This window comes from Agelaius tricolor, unplaced genomic scaffold (assembly GCF_023055355.1).
Source record: "Agelaius tricolor isolate 1412-34295 unplaced genomic scaffold, bAgeTri1.0.p SCAF_152, whole genome shotgun sequence".
NCBI classification, from domain to species: Eukaryota; Metazoa; Chordata; class Aves; order Passeriformes; family Icteridae; genus Agelaius; species Agelaius tricolor.
The window spans coordinates 42,973-64,138 of NW_027269412.1; the positions used below are offsets into that span (position 1 = coordinate 42,973).

Consider the following 21,166-nt stretch of genomic DNA (forward strand, 5'->3'; position numbering starts at 1 on the left):
GGATTTGGGGCCTTTTTTTGTGGGATTTTGGGGTGAGATTTGTGGGATTTGGGTTTTTTGGGGGGATTTGGGGCCTTTTTTCTGGGATTTTGGGGTGGATTTGTGGGAATTTGGGTTTTTTGGGGGGGATTTGGGGCCTTTTTTTGTGGGATTTTAGGGGTTTTTTTAAAGGATTTGGGGTTTTTGGGGTGAGATTTGTGGGATTTGGGGTTTTTTGGGTGAGATTTGGGGCCTTTTTTCCAGGATTTTGGGGTGGATTTGTGGGATTTGGGGTTTTTTTGGTGGCATTTTGGGGCTTTTTTTGTGGGATTTTGGGCCTTTTTTGTGGGAATTTGGGTATTTTTGGGGGGATTTGGGGCCTTTTTTTGTGGGATTATAGGGGTTTTTTTTTAAAGGATTTGGGGTTTTTGGGGGGATTTGGGGTTTTTGGGGTGAGATTTGGGGTGAGATTTGTGGGATTTGGGGTTTTTTTGGTGAGATTGGGGCCTTTTTTTCTGGGATTTTGGGGTGGTTTTGTGGGAATTTGGGTTTTTTAAATGGGATTTGGGGCCTTTTTTTGTGGGATTTTAGGGTTTTTTTTAAAGGATTTGGGGTTTTTTTGGTGGGATTTGGGGGTTTTTTTGTGGGATTTGGGGCCTTTTTTTGTGGGATTTTGGGGCTTTTTTGTGGGAATTTGGGTTTTTTGGGGGGGATTTGGGGCCTTTTTTTGTGGGATTTTAGGGGTTTTTTTAAAGGATTTGGGGTTTTTGGGGTGAGATTTGTGGGATTTGGGGTTTTTTTGGGTGGGATTTGGGGCCTTTTTTTCTGGGATTTTGGGGGTTTTTTTGTGGGGATTTGGGTTTTTTTTGGTGGCATTTTGGGGCTTTTTTGTGGGATTTTGGGCCTTTTTTGTGGGAATTTGGTTTTTTTGGGGGGGATTTGGGGCCTTTTTTGTGGGATTTTGGGGCCTTTTTGTGGGGATTTGGGGCCTTTTTTTGTGGGATTTTGGGGTGAGATTTGTGGGATTTGGGTTTTTTGGGGGGATTTGGGGCCTTTTTTCTGGGATTTTGGGGTGGATTTGTGGGAATTTGGGTTTTTTGGGGGGGGATTTGGGGCCTTTTTTTGTGGGATTTTAGGGGTTTTTTTAAAGGATTTGGGGTTTTTTGGGGGGGATTTGGGGTTTTTGGGGTGAGATTTGTGGGATTTGGGTTTTTTTTTGGTGAGATTTGGGGCCTTTTTTTGTGGGATTTTGGGGTGAGATTTGTGGTAATTTGGGAGTTTTTCTCTGGGATTTTGGGGCTTTTTTGTGGGAATTGGGGTTTTTTAAATGGGATTTGGGGGCTTTTTTTGTGGGATTTTAGGGGTTTTTTTTAAAGGATTTGGGGTTTTTTGGGGGGATTTGGGGTTTTTGGGGTGAGATTTGTGGGATTTGGGGTTTTTTTTGTGGGATTTTGGGGTGGTTTTGTGGGGATTTCGGGCCTTTTTTGTGGGATTTTGGGGTGGATTTGTGGGAATTTCGGTTTTTAAGTGGGATTTGGGGTTTTTGGTGACATTTGGGCCTTTTTTTTGTGGGATTTTAGGGGTTTTATTTTAAGGATTTGGGGTTTTTTGTGGTGGGATTTGGGCTTTTTAAATGAGATTTGGGGCCTTTTCTTGTGGGATTTTGGGGTGGTTTTGTGGGAATTTGGGTTTTTTTGTGGTGGGATTTGGGGTTTTTAAGTGAGATTTGGGTGGTTTTGTGAGATTTTGGGGGTTTTTTGGTGGGATTTGGGTGGTTTCGTAAAACTTAGGGGTTTTATGGAGATTTGGGGTGTTTTTTGTGAGATTTCGAGGTTTTTTTGTGAGATTTGGGTTTTTTTAAATGAGATTTGGGTTTTTTTAAAGTGGGATTTGGGGTTTTTAAATGAGGTTTTGGTGGTTTTTGTGAGATTTTGGGGTTTTATTGGAGATTTGGGGTTTTTAAATGAGATTTGGGTGGTTTTGTGAGATTTTGGGGGTTTTTTGTGGGATTTGGGTGGTTTCGTAAAACTTAGGGGTTTTATGGTGACTTGGGGTGGTTTTTGTGAGATTTGGGGTGGTTTTTGTGAGATTTGGGGTTTTTTAAAGTGAGATTTGGGCTTTTTTTAAATGAGATTTGGGCTTTTTTTAAATGAGATTTGGGGTTTTTAAATGAGATTTGGGTGGGTTTTGTGAGATTTTGGGGTTTTTAAATGATTTGGCCTTTTTTAAAGTGGATTTGGGGGATTTTTTTGTGCGATTCAGGTGGGATTTTTTTGTGGGATTTGGGAATTTTTTTGGGGGGAGATTTGGGCTTTTTTTTTAGGATTTTGGGTGGGTCCTGAGCCCCATTTTTGTCCCTCCCTCCCCAGACCACCCTGGGCCCCCTTTTCCGCAATTCCCGGATGGTTCAGTTCCATTTCACCAACAAAGACCTGGAGTCGCTCAAGGGGCTCTACAGGATCATGGGCAACGGCTTCGTAAGGACCCCAAAATCAGCACCAGGACCCCAAAACTGCCCCAGGGACCCCAAAATCATCCCCAGGGACCCCAAAACTGCCCTGGGACCCCAAAATCAGCACCAGAGACCCCAAAACTGCCCTGGGACCCCAAAATCCTCCTCAGGGACCCCAAAATCACCACCATGGACACCAAAACTGCCCCCGGGACCCCAAAAACCCCTCAGAGAAACCCCAAAACTGCCCTGGGACCCCAAAATCAGCACCAGGGACACCAAAATCAGCACCAGGGACCCCAAAATCAGCACCAGGGACACCAAAATCATCCCCAGGGACCCCAAAACTGCCCTGGGACCCCAAAATCATCCCCAGGGACCCCAAAATCGCCCTCAGGGACCCCAAAATCGCCCTCAGGGACCCCAAAATCATCCTCAGGGACCCCAAAACTGCCCCAGGACCCCAAAATCGCACTCAGGCACCCCAAAATCGCCTCAGGGACCCCAAAAACCCCTCAGAGAAACCCCAAAACTGCCCCAGGGACCCCAAAACTGCCCCGGGACCCCAAAATCAGCACCAGGGACCCCAAAATCAGCACCAGGGACCCAAAACTGCCCTGGGACCCCAAAATCTCCCTCAGGGACCCCAAAATCTCCCTCAGGGACCCCAAAACTGCCCTGGGACCCCAAAATCAGCACCAGGGACCCCAAAATCAGCACCAGGGACCCCAAAACTGCCCCAGGGACACCAAAACTGCCCTGGGACCCCAAAACAGCCTCAGGGACCCCAAAACTGCCCTGGGACCCCAAAATCTCCCTCAGGGACCCCAAAATCAGCCCCAGGGACATCAAAACTGCCCCGGGGACACCAAAAACCCCTCAGAGAAACCCCAAAACAGCCCCGGGACCCCAAAACTGCCTCAGGGACACCAAAATCAGCCCCAGGGACCCCAAAATCAGCCCCAGGGACCCCAGAATCCCTTGGAGTGACCCCCAGAAATCCCCAGGGATTTTGGTGCCATTTTGGCACCATTTTAGTCCAATTTTGGCACCATTTTATGCCATTTTGGTGCCAGTTTATTGCCATTTTTGCACCATTTTGGTGCCATTCTGGTGCCATTTTTGCACCATTTTTGCACCATTTTGGTCCCATTCTGGTGCCATTCTGGTTCCATTTTGTCACCATTTGGGTGCCATTTTTTTGCCATTTTGGTTCCATTTGGGTGCCACTTTTGATGCCATTCTGCTGCCATTTTGGTGACATTTTTGTACCATTCTGACGCCATTTTGGTGCCATTTTGGGGCCATTTTTTCACCATTTTGGGTTCCATTTTGGTGCCATTCTGGTGCCATTTTTTTGCCATTTTGATGCCATTTTGGAGCCATTTGGGTGTCATTTTATGACATTTTGCTTCCACTTTGGCACCATTTTATGACATTTTCGTACCATTTTGATGATGTTTTCTTGCCATTTTGATGCCATTTTGGAGTCATTTTGGCACCATTTAATGACATTTTGGTTCCATTTTGGGAGCCATTTTGGGAGCCATTTTGATGCCATTTTGGCACCATTTTATGACATTTTGGTGCTAATTTGGTACCATTTTAGTGCCATTTTAGTGCCATTCTGGTCCCATTCTGGCACCATTTTGGTGCCATTCTGGTCCCATTCTGGCGCCATTTTGGTGCCATTTTGGCACCATTTTATGACATTTTCGTACCATTTTGGTGCTAATTTGGTGCCATTTTAGTGCCATTCTGGTGCTAATTTGGTGCCATTTTAGTGCCATTCTGGTCCCATTTTGGCACCATTTTGATGCCATTTTGGCGCCATTTTATGACATTTCGGTGCCATTGTGGCGCCATTTTGGCACCATTTTTTGACATTTTGGTACCATTTTGCTGCCATTCTCTCACCCAGGCTGGCTGTGTGCACTTCCCTCACACGGCCCCGTGCGAGGTGCGGGTTTTGATGCTCCTCTACTCGTCCAAAAAGAAAATTTTCATGGGTTTGATCCCGAACGACCAGAGCGGCTTCGTCAACGGCATCCGCCAGGTCATCACCAACCACAAGCAGGTGCAGCAGCACAAGATGGACCAGCAGCGTGGGGTGAGGCCACAAAAACACCCCAAAATACCAGAAAATACCCCCAAAATACCTCAAAACCACCCCAAAATACCCCAAAACCCCCACAAAATACCCAAAAAATACCTCCAAATACCCCAAAATACCCCCAAAACACCCCAGAAACACCCAAAACCACCCCAAAATACTCCAAAATACCCCAAAACCACCCCAAAATATCCCAAAAACACCCCCAAATACTCCCCCAAAAAAAATCTTTAAATATCCCAAAACCACCCCTAAAATACCTCAAAATACCCCAAAATCCTACAGAGTTCATTCAGATCCCTTTTGGTAGAATTTTCCCCCTTTAACCGCATTTTAACCCCTCCAAACCCCATTTTTCCTCCTTTAACTCCTCCAAAATCTCATTGTTCATTCCTTTTTTCCCATTTTTCCCCATTTTTAAGCCCATTTTCCCCTCAGATTGAGGAGGACACTTACTAGGAGGACCTGGGCTTCATTGGGCCACCTGGGACCCCTAAACACAATTTTTTCCCCTTTAATCCCCTATTAACTCCCCCAAATACTATTCTTTTACTAACTTTTACCCATTTTTCCCAATTTTAATCCGATTTTTCCCCATTTTTCCCATTTTTAACCCCATTTTCCCCTCAGATCAAGGAAGAGGCCCTACCCGGAGGACCTGGGCTTTGGCTTGGGCCACCTGGGACCCCCAAACCCCATTTTTTCCCCCTTTACCCAAATTTTTCTCATTAAACCCCATTTTAACACTGCCTCATCCCATTCTTTTACCGATTTTTACCCATTTTTATCCATTTTTGTCTATTTTTCCCATTTTTAGCCCCATTTTCCCCTCAGATCAACGAAGAGGCCCTACCAGAGGACCTGAGCCTCCTGGGACCCCCTTAAACCCCATTTTTTCCCTTTAATCCCATTTTAACCCCACCAAATCCCATTCTTTTACTCATTTTTACCCATTTTCTCCTATTTTTCTCATTTTTAATCCCATTTTTTCCCATTTTTCCCCATTTTTCCCCATTTTTAACCCCATTTTCCCCTCAGATCAAGACAGAGGCCTACCAGAGGACCTGAGCCTCCTGGGACCCCCTTAAACCCCATTTTTTCCCTTTAATCCCATTTTAACCCCCCCAAATCCCATTCTTTTACTCATTTTTACCCATTTTCTCCTATTTTTCTCATTTTTAATCCCATTTTTCCCCATTTTAACCCCATTTTCCCCTCAGATCAAGACAGAGGCCTACCAGAAGGACCTGGGCCTCCTGGGACCCCCTTAAACCCCATTTTTTCCCTTTAATCCCATTTTAACCCCCCCAAATCCCATTCTTTTACTCATTTTTACCCATTTTCTCCCATTTTTCTAATTTTTAATCCCATTTTTCCCCATTTTTAACCCCATTTTCCCCTCAGATCAAGGAAGAGGCCCTACCAGCAGGACCTGGGCCTCCTGGGACCCCCCTAAACCCCATTTTCCCCCTTTAACCCCATTTTAACCCCACCAAATCCCATTCTTTTACTCATTTTTACCCATTTTCTCCTATTTTTCTCATTTTAATCCCATTTTTTCCCATTTTTCCCATTTTTAACCCCATTTTCCCCTCAGAGCAAGGAAGAGGCCCTACCCGGAGGACCTGGGCTTTGGCTTGGGCCACCTGGGACCCCCAAACCCCATTTTTTCCCCCTTTAACCCAAATTTTTCTCATTAAACCCCATTTTAACACTGCCTCATCCCATTCTTTTACCTATTTTTACCCATTTTTATCCATTTTTGTCTATTTTTCCCATTTTTAGCCCCATTTTCCCCTCAGATCAACGAAGAGGCCCTACCAGAGGACCTGGGCCTCCTGGGACCCCCTTAAGCCCCATTTTTTTCCTTTAATTCCATTTTAACCCCCCCAAATCCCATTCTTTTACTCATTTTTACCCATTTTCTCCTATTTTTCTCATTTTTAATCCCATTTTTTCCGATTTTTCCCATTTTAACCCCATTTTCCCCTCAGATCAAGACAGAGGCCTACCAGAGGACCTGGGCCTCCTGGGACCCCCTTAAACCCCATTTTTTCCCTTTAATCCCATTTTAACCCCCCCAACTCCCATTCTTTTACTCATTTTTACCCATTTTCTCCTATTTTTCTCATTTTTAATCCCATTTTTTCCCATTTTTCCCCTTTTTAACCCCATTTTCCCCTCAGAGCAAGGAGGAGGCCCTACCAGGAGGACCTGGGCTTCGGCTTAGGCCACCTGGGACCCCCAAACCCCATTTTTTCCCCCTTTAACCCAAATTTTTCTCATTAAACCCCATTTTAACACTGCCTCATCCCATTCTTTTACCTATTTTTACCCATTTTTATCCATTTCTATCTATTTTTCCCATTTTTAGCCCCATTTTCCCCTCAGATCAACGAAGAGGCCCTACCAGAGGACCTGGGCCTCCTGGGACCCCCTTAAACCCCATTTTTTCCCTTTAATTCCATTTTAACCCCCTCAAATCCCATTCTTTTACTCATTTTTTCCCATTTTCTCCCATTTTTCTCATTTTTAATCCCATTTTTCCCCATTTTTAACCCAATTTTCCCCTCAGATCAAGACAGAGGCCTACCAGAGGACCTAGGCCTCCTGGGACCCCCTTAAACCCCATTTTTTCCCTTTAATCCCATTTTAACCCCCCCAACTCCCATTCTTTTACTCATTTTTACCCATTTGCTCCTATTTTTCTCATTTTTAATCCCATTTTTCCCCATTTTCCCCATTTTTAACCCCATTTTCCCCTCAGATCAACGAAGAGGCCTACCAGAGGACCTGGGCCTCCTGGGACCCCCTTAAACCCCATTTTTTCCCTTTAATCCCATTTTAACCCCCCCAAATCCCATTCTTTTACTCATTTTTACCCATTTGCTCCTATTTTTCTCATTTTTAATCTCATTTTTCCCCATTTTAACCCCATTTTCCCCTCAGATCAAGACAGAGGTCCTACCAGAGGACCTGAGCCTCCTGGGACCCCCTTAAACCCCATTTTTTCCCTTTAATCCCATTTTAAACCCCCCCAAATCCCATTCTTTTACTCATTTTTACCCATTTTCTCCTATTTTTCTCATTTTTAATCCTATTTTCCCCATTTTAACCCCATTTTCCCCTCAGATCAAGACAGAGGCCTACCAGAGGACCTGGGCCTCCTGGGACCCCCTTAAACCCCATTTTCTCCCTTTAACCCCATTTGAACCCCACCAAATCCCATTTTTCACTGATTTTCCCCCACTTTTAACCCTTTATGTGTTGACTCCCCCAATTACCTCCCAAACCCTATTTTGGGAATATCTTTAATGCTCCATTTTGTGTGGTTTTTCTCCCTCCTCAATGCCCCCATTCCTTTCTAGGGGCTCATTCCTGCCCCTAACTCTTTTTGGGGTTTCTCTGCTGTCCCTAAATCCCCCAAATTTTCCTGTTCCCACAGTTGGGGGGTTCAGCCCCCGTTCCTGGGGCTCCCCCATTCCTGCCTAAGCAGCCAGGGACCCTCCCTGTGACATCAGGGGTGCAGCCACAGGTAAGGGGGAATTTCAAGTGGTTTTTGGGGTGTTTTTTGTGGAATTTGAGGTCATTTTTGTGGGATTTGGGGTGGTTTCTGTAGGATTTTGGGCTGGTTTTTGTGGCATTTGCGGTGGTTTCTGTGAGATTTTCTCCTCTTATGTTTTCAACCTTTTTTCCTGCCCTTTTTTTCTCACATTTTCTGATCTTTTCTCCCTCATGTTTCCCACCCTTTTCCCCCTCACATTTCCCCCCTTTTCCCCCTCACATTTCCATTTTCCCCCTCACGTTTCCCACTTTTTTCCCCTCACATTTCCCTCCCTTTTCTCCCTACCTGTTTCCTGCCTGCCTTCTTCTCCTATGTTCTCAGCTCTTTCTCCTGCCCTTTTTTCAGCTTTTTTTTCCTTTTTTTTCCTTTTCTTTCAGCTTTTTCCCCTCACATTTCCCACTTTTATTCTCCCCTCCCGTTTCCCGCCCTTTTCTCCCCTCACATTTCCCTTTTCCCCCTCACGTTTCCCCCCTTTTCCCCCTCACATTTCCATTTTCCCCCTCACGTTTCCCACTTTTTTCCCCTCACATTTCCCTCCCTTTTCTCCCTGTTTCCTGCCTTCCTTCTTCTCCTATGTTCTCAGCTTTTTCTCCTGTCCTTTTTTCAGCTTTTTTTCCCCTTTTTTTTCAGCTTTTTCCCCTCACATTTCCCACCTTTTCTTCCTCACATTTCCCTCTCTTCTTCCCCTCACATCTCTTTTTCGTCCCTACCTGTTTCCTGCTTTCTTTCTCCTCTTGTTTTCAGCTCTTTTCCTGCCCCTTTTTCAGCTTTTCCCCCTTTTTTTTCCTTTTTTCAGCTTTTTCCCCTCACATTTCCCTCCTCTTTCACCTCACATTTCCCCCCTTTTGCCCCCTCACATTTCCCCCCTTTTCCCCTCTCACATTTCCATTTTCCCCCTCACGTTTCCCACATTTTTCCCTCACATTTCCCTCCCTTTTCTCCCTACCTGTTTCCTGCCTTTCTTCGTCTCCTATGTTCTCAGCTCTTTCTCCTGCCCTTTTTTCAGCTTTTTTTCCCCTTTTTTTCAGCTTTTTCCCCTCACATTTACCACTTTTATTCTCCCCTCACGTTTCCTGCCCTTTTCTCCCCTCACATTTCCCTTTTCCCCCTCACATTTCCCCCCTTTTCCCCTTACCTGTTTCCTGTCTTCCTTCTTCTCCTATGTTCTCAGCTTTTTCTCCTGCCCTTTTTTCAGCTTTTTTTCCTTTTTTTCCCCTTTTTTTTCCGCTTTTTCCTCTCACATTTCCCACTTTTATTCTCCCCTCACGTTTCCTGCTCTTTCCTCCCCTCACGTTTCCCGCCCTTTTCTCCCCTCCCATTTTCCCCCTTTTTCCCCTCACATTTCCCACCTTTTTTCCCCCTCACATTTCTTGTCCTTTTCCCCCCTCACATTTCCTTTTTCCCTCACATTTCTCACCCTTTTTCCCTTTACATTTCCCACCCTTTTTCCCTTTACATTTCCCACCCTTTTTCCCTTTACATTTCTCACCCTTTTTCTCCCCTCACGTTTCCCGCCCTTTCCTCCCCTCACGTTTCCCGCCCTTTTCTCCCCTCACATTTCCATTTGAGGAAATGTTTTTTGAGGAATTTGGGATGATTTTTGAGGAATTTGGGGTGGTTTTTGAGGAATTTGGGATGATTTTTGTGGAATTTGGGGTGGTTTTTGTGGAATTTGGGGTGGTTTTTGTGTTATTTGAGATGGATTTAGGCTCTGTTCCCCTCACCCAGGTGAGCCCAGGCCTGGCTCAGGTCGGGATCATGGAGGAGCAGCAGCGACAGCAGAGCCTGGTCTGGGGGATATTTTTGGATTTTGGGAGATTTTTGGGACATTTTAGGGGGTCCTGGAGGGGTTTGAGGGCTCCTGGATAGCTTGAAGCAATTTTGGGGTCATTTGAGGGGTCCTGCATCAGTTCTGGGGGTTCTGGGAGGGGTTTTGGGGGGCCCCTGGTTGATTTTGGGGAGTCCTGGACGATTTTGGGGTATTTTGGATGGGTCAGGGGGTGCGGTTGGAGGAATTTTGGGGTGATTTGAGGGGTCCTCCCTGAACTTTTGGGGTTTTGGGGGGGACCTTGGTCGGGTTTGGGGAGTCCTGGATGATTTCTGGGGGTCTGGGAGGAGTTTTGGGGGGACCTTGGTCGGGTTTGGGGAGTCCTGAATGATTTTGGGGTGTTCTTGGCTGGTTTTGAGGGAGTTTTTTGGCTATCTTGGAGGAGATCCTGCATAAATTGGAATTTTTTTTGGCCATTTTGTGATCCTAGAACATTTCCAGGGGGATTCTCCTTTTTTTTGGGGTGATTTTCCAACACCTCCTTTTCCTTTTCCCCAGTTACAGCTCCGAGCACAGCAACAACAACAACAGCAACAACCACAACCCCCCCAAGCCCCCCCTGCGGCCCCTGCACCCCCCCCAGCCCCCCAAAATCCGGGACCCCCCCAGGCTGGACCCCCCCAAGCCACCCAGGCCGGGGGGGGGGCTCTGCTGCGCCCCCAAAATCCGGGGGCCAACCCCCAACTTCGGAGCCTCCTGCTCAGCCAGCAACCGGTGAGTGAACCCCAAAAAAAACACCCAAAAAAATCCCAAAAAAACACCCAAAAAAACCCCAAAAACTAAAAAAAAAAACCCCAAAAAATTCCCAAAAAAACACCCAAAAAACCCCCAAAAATTCAAAAAAACCCCCCCAGAAAATTCCCAAAAAAACACCCAAAAAAGCCCCAATAAATCCCCAAAAAACCCCCCAAAAACTAAAAAAAATCCCCCCAAAATTTAAAAAAAACCCCAAAAAACAACAAAAAACAACAACAAAAAAACCCAAAAAAACCGCAAAAACCCCCAAAAATTCCCCCCCCCAAAAAAACCAAAAAAACCCCAAAAAATCCCCAAAAAAATTGCCAAAAAAATCCCAAAAAGAACCGAAAAAAACCCAACCCCCCCGCAAAAATCCCCCCAAAATTCCCCCAAAATCCCCAAAAAAAAAACCCAAAAACACCCCCAAAAAATCCCGAAAAAACCCCATAAAACCAAAAAAAGTCCCCAAAAAAATCTCAAAAAATTTGAGATTTTTCCCAAAAAGTCCCAAAAAACCCAAAAAGAATCCCAAAAACCCCCCCAAAAATCCCCCAACCCCCCCCCCCAAAACCCAAAAAAAACCCCAAAAATCACAAAAGAATCACGAAAAAACCCCTAAAGAACAAAAAAAAAAATTCCCAAAAAAATCCCCCAAAATTTTTTGGGATTTTTTGTTGTTGTTGTTTTTTGGGATCTTTTGGGGTTTTTTTTCTGGGGGGTGGGCGGCTCTAAAAATTGGGGTAGGGGGGAATTTTAGGAGGAATTTGGGGCTGGAATTTTTGCGGGGGGGCTCTAAAAATTTGAGGGGTTGGGGAGGAATTTTTGGGGATTTCCTGGAGGAATTTTGGGGGGAGGAACTGAAGATTTTGAGGGGGGGGGTCTGGGGCAGGAATTTTTCATTTTTGGTGGGGTCTGGGATGGGAATTTTCATTTTTTGGGGGCATCTGGGACAGGAATTTTCATTTCTGGGTGGGTCTGATTTGGGATTTTTCCTTTTTGGGTGGGTCTGATTTGGGATTTTTCATTTCTTGGCGGGTCTGATTTGGGATTTTTCATTTTTTTGGGGGTGACTGGGACAGGAATTTTTCATTTTTGGTGGGTCTGGGATGGGATTTTTCCTTTTTCTGGGTGGGTCTGGGATGGGAATTTTCATTTCTGGGTGGGTCTGGGATGGGAATTTTCATTTCTGGGTGGATCTGGGATGGGATTTTTCCTTTTTGGATGGGTCTGGGATGGGATTTTTCATTTCTGGGTGGGTCTGATTTGGGATTTTTCATTTCTGGGTGGGTCTGGGATGGGATTTTCATTTTTGGGGGGGTCTGGGATGGGATTTTTCCTTTCTGGGTGGGTCTGATTTGGGATTTTTCATTTCTGGGTGGGTCTGATTTGGGATTTTTCTTTTTTTGAGTGGGTCTGATTTGGGATTTTCCATTTCTGGGTGGATCTGATTTGGGATTTTCCATTTCTGGGTGGATCTGATTTGGGATTTTCCATTTCTGGGTGGATCTGGGATGGGATTTTCCATTTCTGGGTGGGTCTGGGATGGGATTTTTCATTTCTGGGTGGGTCTGATTTGGGATTTTTCCTTTTTGGGTGGGTCTGATTTGGGATTTTCCATTTCTGGGTGGATCTGATTTGGGATTTTCCATTTCTGGGTGGGTCTGATTTGGGATTTTTCAATTTCTGGGTGGGTCTGATTTGGGATTTTCCATTTCTGGATGGGTCTGGGATGGGAATTTTCCATTTCTGGGTGGGTCTAATTTGGGATTTTTCATTTTGGGTGGGTCTAGGACAGGAATTTTCTTTTTTGGGGGGGTCTGGGATGGGATTTTTCATTTTTTTGGGGGGATCTGATTTGGGATTTTTCATTTTTTTGGGTGGGTCTGGGACAGGAATTCTCATTTTTGGGGGCATCTGGGATGGGATTTTTCCTTTTTGGTGAGGCCTGGGACAGGAATTTTTCCTTTTTGGGGGGGTCTGGGATGGGATTTTTCCTTTTTGGGGGTGTCTTGGACAGGAATTTTCATTTTCTGGGGGATCTAGGACAGGAATTTTCATTTTTGGGGGGTCTGGGACAGAATTTTTCATTTTTGGGGGTGTCTGGGACAGGAATTTTTCATTTTTGGGTGGGTCTAGGACAGGAATTTTTCATTTTTGGGGGCATCTGATTTAGGATTTTCCATTTCTGGGTGGGTCTGATTTGGGATTTTCCATTTCTGGGTGGATCTGATTTGGGATTTTTCCTTTTTGGGTGGTTCTGATTTGGGATTTTTCCATTTCTGGGTGGATCTGATTTGGGATTTTCCATTTCTGGGTGGGTCTGATTTGGGATTTTCCATTTCTGGGTGGGTCTGATTTGGGATTTTTCCATTTCTGGGTGGATCTGATTTGGGATTTTCCATTTCTGGGTGGTTCTGATTTGGGATTTTCCATCTTGGGGTGGGTCTGATTTGGGATTTTCCATTTTGGGGGGCTCTGGGCTGGGATTGGTCATTATTGGGGTGCCCCCCTGACCCCCCCTGTCCCCTCCCACAGCCCCAGGGTGGGGTCCCCCCCCCGGCTCAGCCCCTGCACCACCTGCAGCCCCCCCCAGGACCCCCCCAGGCCCAGCCCCTGCTGCCCCCTCCCCATCAGGCCCTGGGGGCTGGGGGGGGGCAATTGCCCCTCCTGCACCCCCCCCCGGGGCAGCCCTGGCCGGGCCAGATGGGGGGGCCACGAGCTCCCATCCCAGGTGAGTGAAAAAACCCTAAAAAAAACCCCAAAAACCCCCCCAAAAAAAAACCCTAAAAATATGGTGGGAACTGCCCCCAACCCCCCCCCCGCAAAAAACCAAAAAAAAATCCACCCCAAAAATTTGATGGGAATCCCAAAAAAGAACCCCCCCAAAAAAAATAGCACCCCCCGCCCCAAAAAAAAACCCACCCTGGGAACCCCAAAAAAAATAACACCCCCCCCCCAAAAAAAATCCTAAAAATAGGGTGGGAATCCCCAAAAAAAAACCATCCCAAAAATCTGATAGGAACCCCAAAAAAATAACACCGCCCCTCAAAAAAAAATCCTAAAAATCTGGTGGGAATCCCCCCCAAAAACCACCCCAAAAATCTGATGGGAACCCTAAAAAATTCACCCCAAAAATCTGATGGGAACCCCAAAAAAATCCTAAAAATCTGGTGGGAATCCCAAAAAAAATTCACCCCAAAAATCTGATGGGAACCCCAAAAAATTCACCCCAAAAATCTGATGGGAACCCTAAAAAATTCACCCCAAAAATCTGATAGGAACCCCAAAAAAATAACATCCCCCCCCCCAAAAAATCCTAAAAATCTGATGGGAACCCCAAAAAATTCACCCCAAAAATCTGCTGGGAACCCCAAAAAATTCACCCCAAAAATCTGATGGGAACCCTAAAAAAACACCCCAAAAATCTGATGGGAACCCCATAAAAACACCCTGGGAACCCCAAAAACCACCCCCCAAAAAAAACCCCAAAAATCTGATGGGAACCCCCAAAAATCTGATGGAAACCACCCTGGGAACCCCAAAAATCCATTGGGAACCCAAAAACCACCCTGGGACCCCAAAACGACCCCAAAATGACCCCAAAACCACCTCTGGGACCCCCTAAGACCACCCCAAAACCACCCCAAAACCACCCCGGGACCCCAAAATCCAGCCCAGGACCCCCCAAATTCCCTGGGAACCCCAAAACCCAAGCCAGGGTCCCCAAAACCACCCCAAAACGACCCCAAAATGACCCCAAAACCACCTCTGGGACCCCCAAAACCCCATTTGGGATCCCAAAATGACCCCAAAACCACCCCTGGGACCCCCTAAAACCACCCCAAAACCACCCCTGGGACCCCAAAATCCCACTGGGAACCCCAAAACCAGGACCCCAAAATCGTCCCTGGGACCCCAAAATGACCCCAAAATCCAGCCCAGGAACCCCCAAATTCCCTGGGAACCCCAAAACCCAAGCCAGGGACCCCAAAACGACCCCAAAATGACCCCAAAACCACCCCAAAAACCACCTCTGGGACCCCAAAATGACCCCAAAACCACCCCAAAAACCACCTCTGGGACCCCAAAATGACCCCAAAACCACCCCGGGACCCCAAAACAACCCCAAAATGACCCCAAAACCACCCCTGGGACCCCCTAAAACCACCCCAAAACCACCCCTGGGACCCCAGAATGACCCCAAAACCACCTCTGGGACCCCCTAAAACCACCCCAAAACCACCCCTGGGACCCCAAAACCACGACCCGAAAATCGTCCCTGGGACCCCAAAATGACCCCAAATCCAGCCCAGGAACCCCCAAATTCCCTGGGAATCCCAAAACCCAAGCCAGGAACCCCAAAATGACCCCAAAAACCACCCTGGGACCCCCCAAAACCACCCCAAAACCACCCTGGGACCCCAGAATGACCCCAAAACCACCTCTGGGACCCCCTAAAACCACCCCGGGACCCCAAAATGATCCCAAAATCCAGCCCAGGAACCCCCAAATTCCCTGGGAATCCCAAAACCCAAGCCAGGGACCCCAAAACCACCCCTGGGACCCCCTAAGACCACCCCAAAACCACCCCGGGACCCCAAAATGACCCCAAAACCACCCCTGGGACCCCCTAAAACCACCCCAAAACCACCCCTGGGACCCCAAAATCACGACCCCAAAATCGTCCCTGGGACCCCAAAATGACCCTAAAATCCAGCCCAGGAACCGCCAAATTCCCTGGGATGCCCCAAAACCCAAGCCAGGGACCCCAAAAACCACCCCTGGGACCCCCTAAAACCACCCCTGGGACCCCAAAACAACCCCAAAACCCAAGCCAGGGACCCCAGAACCACCCCTGGGACCCCCTAAGACCACCCCAAAACCACCCCGGGACCCCAAAATGACCCCAAAACCACCCCAAAAACCACCTCTGGGACCCCAAAATCATGACCCCAAAATCGTCCCTGGGACCCCAAAATGACCCCAAAACCACCACTGGGACCCCCAAAACCACGACCCCAAAATCGTCCCTGGGACCCCAAAATGACCCCAAATCCAGCCCAGGAACCCCCAAATTCCCTGGGATGCCCCAAAACCCAAGCCAGGAACCCCAAAATCACCTCTGGGACCCCCCAAAATGACCCCAAAATCGTCCCTGGGACCCCAAAATGACCCCAAATCCAGCCCAGGAACCCCCAAATTCCCTGGGAACCCCAAAACCCAAGCCAGGGACCCCAAAACGACCCCAAAACGACCCCAAAAACCACCCTGGGACCCCAAAACGACCCCAAAACCACCCCTGGGACCCCAAAAACCACCCCAAAAACCACCCCAGGACCCCAAAATGACCCCAAAACCATCCCAAAAACCACTCTGGGACCCCAAAACCACCCCTGGGACCCCAAAATGACCCCAAAACCACCCCTGGGACCCCAAAACGACCCCAAAAACCACCTCTGGGACCCCCTAAAACCACCCCGGGACCCCAGAATGATCCCAAAATCCAGCCCAGGAACCCCCAAATTCCCTGGGAATCCCAAAACCCAAGCCAGGGACCCCAAAACCACCCCTGGGACCCCCTAAGACCACCCCAAAACCACCCCGGGACCCCAAAATGACCCCAAAACCACCCCTGGGACCCCCTAAAACCACCCCAAAATGACCCCAAAACCACCACGGGACCCCCTAAAACCACCCCAAAACCACCCCTGGGACCCCCAAAACCACCCCAAAAACCACCCCGGGACCCCAAAATGACCCCAAAATCCAGCCCAGGAACCCCCAAATTCCCTGGGAACCCCAAAACCCAAGCCAGGGACCCCAAAAACCACCCCTGGGACCCCAAAACCACCCCTGGGACGCCCTAAAACCACCCCTGGGACCCCAAAACCCAAGCCAGGGACCCCAAAACGACCCCAAAATGACCCCAAAACCACCTCTGTGACCCCCTAAGACCACCCCAAAACCACCCCAAAACCACCCCGGGACCCCCCAAATTCCCTGGGAACCCCAAAACCCAAGCCAGGAACCCCAAAACCACCCCTGGGACCCCCTAAGACCACCCCAAAACCACCCTGGGACCCCAAAATGACCCCAAAACCACCTCTGGGACCCCCAAAATGACCCCAAAACCCCACTGGGACCCCCAAAACCACCCCTGGGACCCCAAAACGACCCCAAAACCACCCCGGGACCCCAAAATGACCCCAAAATGACCCTAAAACCACCCCTGGGACCCCCTAAGACCACCCCAAAACCACCCCTGGGACCCCAAAATCACGACCCCAAAATCATCCCTGGGACCCCAAAACCACCCCAAAACCACCCCAAAAACCACCTCTGGGACCCCCAAAACCCCATCTGGGACCCCCAAAACGACCCCAAAACCCCTCCCTGCCCCCCCTTCCCGGGGCAGTTTTGGGGTCCCCCCCCGACCCCGCCCCTTTTTGCCCCTCCCCTGACCCCGCCCCCTTTTTTGCCCCTCCCCCCTTAGGGCAGATGCTGCTGCCCCCCCCCGGCCCCAGGGGTCCCGTCCCACCGGGGGGGCTCCAGCCCGTGCAGACCCCCAGCGTGATGGAGGAGGACATCCTGATGGACCTCATCTAGGGCACCCCAAAATCGGGGAAAGGACCCCAAAATTTGGGGTGAGAACCCCAAAAAACCCCAAATCCCATAACACCTCAAAAAATCCCAAAATCACCCCAAAAAAAACCCCTAAAACACCCAAAATCGGGGGTCTGAGAACCTTCAGGTGATGGAGGAGAACATCCTGATGGACCTCATCTAGGGGCACCCCCAAAAATGGGCAAAGGACCCCAAAATTTGGGGTGAGAAACCCCAAAAAAACCCCAAATCCCATAACGCCTCCAAAAATCCCAAAATCACCCCCAAAAAAAAAACCCTAAAACACCCAAAATTGTTGGTCTGAGAACCCTCAGGTGATGGAGGAGGACATCCTGATGGACCTCATCTAGGGCACCCCAAAATCGGGGAAAGGACCCCAAAATTTGGGGTGAGAACCCCCAAAAAACCCCAAAAAATTCAAAAATACCCAAAATCCCCTGAAATTATCCCAAAAAGTCACAGGGACACCCATAATTGGGGGTCTGCAGACCTTCAGGTGATGGAGGAGAACATCCTGAGGGACCTCATCTAGGGGCACCCCAAAATTGGGATGGGACCCCAAAATTTGGGGTGAGAACCCCAAAAAAACCCCAAATCCCATAACACCTCAAAAATCCCCAAAATTTCCCTAAAAAATCCCAAAAACACCCAAAATCGGGGGTCTGAGAACATCCTGAGGAACCTCATCTAAGGGGACCCCAAAACTGGGCAAAGGACCCCAAAAATTTGGGGTGAGAACCCCCAAAAAAAACCCTAAAAAAATTCAAAATATTCCTCAAAAAAAACCCCAAAAATCTCCCTCAAAAAAACCCAAAATCACCCCAAAAAATCACCCTCAAAAAACCCCAAAATCACCCCAAAACCCACCAGGGACCCCCCCAAATTCAGGATTTTGGGGACCCCCAAAGTGATGGAGGGGGAGACCCCAAAATTTGGGGAAACCCCCCCAAAAAAAACCCCCAAAAAATCCCAATTTTGGGCCTTTTCCCAGTTTGGTTTTTTTGGCTTTGTTGAATAAAAGGAATTTTTGCACTTCAGGAGGTGGAAAATTGGGAATTTTAGCAAAAATTGGGAATTTTGGGGGAAAATTGGGAATTTTAGCAAAAATTGAGAATTTTGGGGTGTGGGAGGGACAAAAATTGGGAATTTTGGGAGGGTAAAAAAAATGGGAAATTTGGGGGGTTTAGGATGGTAAAAATTGGGAATTTTAGCAAAAATTGGGAATTTTGGGGTGTGGGAGGGTCAGAAATGGAAATTTTGGGGGAAATTGGGAATTTTGGGGTTTGGGAGGACAAAAATTGGGAATTTTGGGAGGGTAAAAAAATGGGAAATTTGGGGGTTTAGGGTGGTAAAAAATTGGGAATTTTAGCAAAAATTTGGAATTTGGGGGAAAATTGGGAATTTTAGCAAAAATTGGGAATTTTGGGGTGTTGGAGGGACAAAAATTGGGAATTTTGGGAAAATTGGGAATTTTGGGGTGTTGGAGGGATGAAAATTGGGAAATTTGGTAAAAATTTAGAATTTGGGGGTTTGGGAGGATAAAAAAATGGGAAATTTGGGGGTTTAGGATGGTAAAAAATTGGGAATTTTAGCAAAAATTTGGAATTTGGGGGGGAAATGGGAATTTTAGCAAAAATTGGGAATTTTGGGGTGTGGGAGGGACAAAAATTGGGAAATTTGGTAAAAAATTTAGAATTTGGGGGTTTGGGACGGTCAAAAAATGAAAATTTTGGGGTCTGGAAGGGACTAAAATTGGGAATTTTTGGAAAATTGGGAATTATGGGATGTGGGATTGACAAAAATTGGGAATTTGGGGTTGGGATGGGGCAAAAAATGGAAATTTTTGGAAAATTGGGAATTTTGGGGTTTGGGAGGGTCGAAAATTGGGAATTTGGGGGAAAATTGGGAATTTTGGGGTTTGGGAGGGGCAAAAATTGGGAATTTTGGGAAAATTGGAAATTTTGGGGATTGGGAGGGACAAAAATTGGGAATTTTTGGAAAATTGGGAATTTGGGGGATTGGGCGGGACGAAAATTGGGAATTTTGGGAAAATTGGGAATTTTGGGGTGTGGGATGGACAAAAATTGGGAATTTTGGTGTCTGGGAGGGGCAAAAATTTGGAATTTGGGGGAAAATTGGGAATTTTGGGGTGTGGGAGGGTCAAAAAATGGAAATTTTGGGGTCTGGAAGGGACTAAAATTCGGAATTTTGGGGATTGGGAGGGACAAAAATTGGGAATTTTGGAAAACTTTAGAATTTGGGGGTTTGGGACAGTCGAAGAATGGGAATTTTGAGGTTTGGGAGGGTCAAAAAATGGAAATTTTGGGGTGTGGGAGGGACAAAATTGGGAATTTTGGCAAAAATTGGGAATTTTGGTGTCTGGAAGGGAAAAAAATTGAGAATTTTGGGGTTTGGGAGGGTCAAAAATTGGGAATTTTGGTAAAAATTGGGAAATTTGGCAAAAATTGGGAGGGACAAAAATTGGGAAATTTGGGAGAATTGGGAATTTTGGGGTGTGGGAGGGTCGAAAATTGGGAATTTTGGTAAAAATTGGGAATTTTGGGGTTCGGGACGGTCAAAAAATGGAAATTTTGGGGTATGGAAGGGACAAAAATTGGGAATTTTGGGGTGTGGGATGGACAAAAAACATTTTTGGGGTCAAATATCCAAATTTTATTAAGAAAAACAAAAAACAACCAAAAAAAAAAGGGCTGGGAGAATTTGGGGTGGGAACCCAAAATCCAGCGAGGGACACGAGGACACCCCGAGGTCTCCATGAGGGCCCAGAAGGTTCTGGAAGTTTCTCCTGAGCTTCTCCTGGTGTCCATGAGGGCCCAGAAGGTTCTGGAAGTTTCTCCTGAGCTTCTCCCGGTGGCCAGGAGGGTCCAGAAGGTTCCGGAAGGTCCTGGTGGCTCCCCCGAGGTTCTGCTGAAGGTTCCTCAGGTGCGTGAGGGGTTCCGGAAGGTTCCACACGGGTCTGGAGGGTTCCGTGATGTTCTGGAGGTGTCTGTGGGGTTCTAGAAGGTCCTACAAGGTTCTGGAGGTGCTTATGGGGTTCTGGAGTGTTCCACGATGTTCTAGAGGTGCTTAGGGGTTTCTGGGGTATTCCATGATGTTCTGGAGGGTTCCACACAGTTCTGGGGGTGTCTGTGGGTTTCCAGAGGGTCCTACAATGTTCTGGAGATGCCTGTGGGGTTCTAGAAGGTCCTACAAGGTTCTGGAGGTGCTTATGGGGGTTCTGGAGGTGTCTGTGGGGTTCTAGAAGATCCTACAAGGTTCTGGAGGTGCTTATGGGGGTTCTGGAGTGTTCCACAATGTTCTGGAGGTGTCTGTGGGGTTCTAGAAGGTCCTACAAGGTTCTGGAGGTGCTTATGGGGGTTCTGGAGTGTTCTACGATGTTCTGGAGGGTTCCATGATGTTCTGAAGGTGTCTATGGGGTTCTCGAGGGTTCCACACAGTTCTGGAGGTGTCTGGGGGGTTCCACACGGTTCTGCAGGTGCCTATGGGTTTCCAGAGGGTCCTACAAGTTTCTGGAGATGCCTGTGGGGTTCTAGAAGGTCCTACAAGGTTCTGGAGGTGCTTATGGGGGTTCTGGAGTGTTCCACAATGTTCTGGAGGTGTCTGTGGGGTTCTAGAGGGTTCCACAACGGTTCTGGAGGCATCTGGGGGGTTCTGCAGGGTTCCACGATGTTCTGCAGGTGCCTATGGCTTTCCAGAGGGTCCTACAAGGTTCTGGAGGTGCTTATGGGGGTTCTGGAGGGTTCCACGATGTTCTGGAGGGTTCCACGATGTTCTTCAGGTGCCTATGGGTTTCTAGAAGGTCCTGAAAGGTTCTGGAGGAGTTTATGGGGTTCTGGAGATGCCTAT

General features: G+C 47.6%; 1 protein-coding gene across 1 annotated transcript in view; it reads left to right on the top strand.

The window, feature by feature from the left end:
- Positions 1 to 17,922, top strand: part of MED25 (mediator complex subunit 25) — a 51,884-nt gene extending 33,962 nt beyond the window's left edge. The window contains exons 16-22 of the mRNA XM_071420600.1: positions 2,349 to 2,456; positions 4,353 to 4,541; positions 7,990 to 8,079; positions 9,838 to 9,897; positions 10,436 to 10,651; positions 13,211 to 13,406; positions 17,169 to 17,922. Of these exons, the coding sequence (XP_071276701.1) occupies positions 2,349 to 2,456; positions 4,353 to 4,541; positions 7,990 to 8,079; positions 9,838 to 9,897; positions 10,436 to 10,651; positions 13,211 to 13,406; positions 17,169 to 17,281 (972 nt within the window). The 3' untranslated portion in view covers positions 17,282 to 17,922. The remainder of the gene's footprint in view (positions 1 to 2,348; positions 2,457 to 4,352; positions 4,542 to 7,989; positions 8,080 to 9,837; positions 9,898 to 10,435; positions 10,652 to 13,210; positions 13,407 to 17,168) is intronic.
- The last annotated feature ends 3,244 nt before the right edge of the window (positions 17,923 to 21,166 follow it).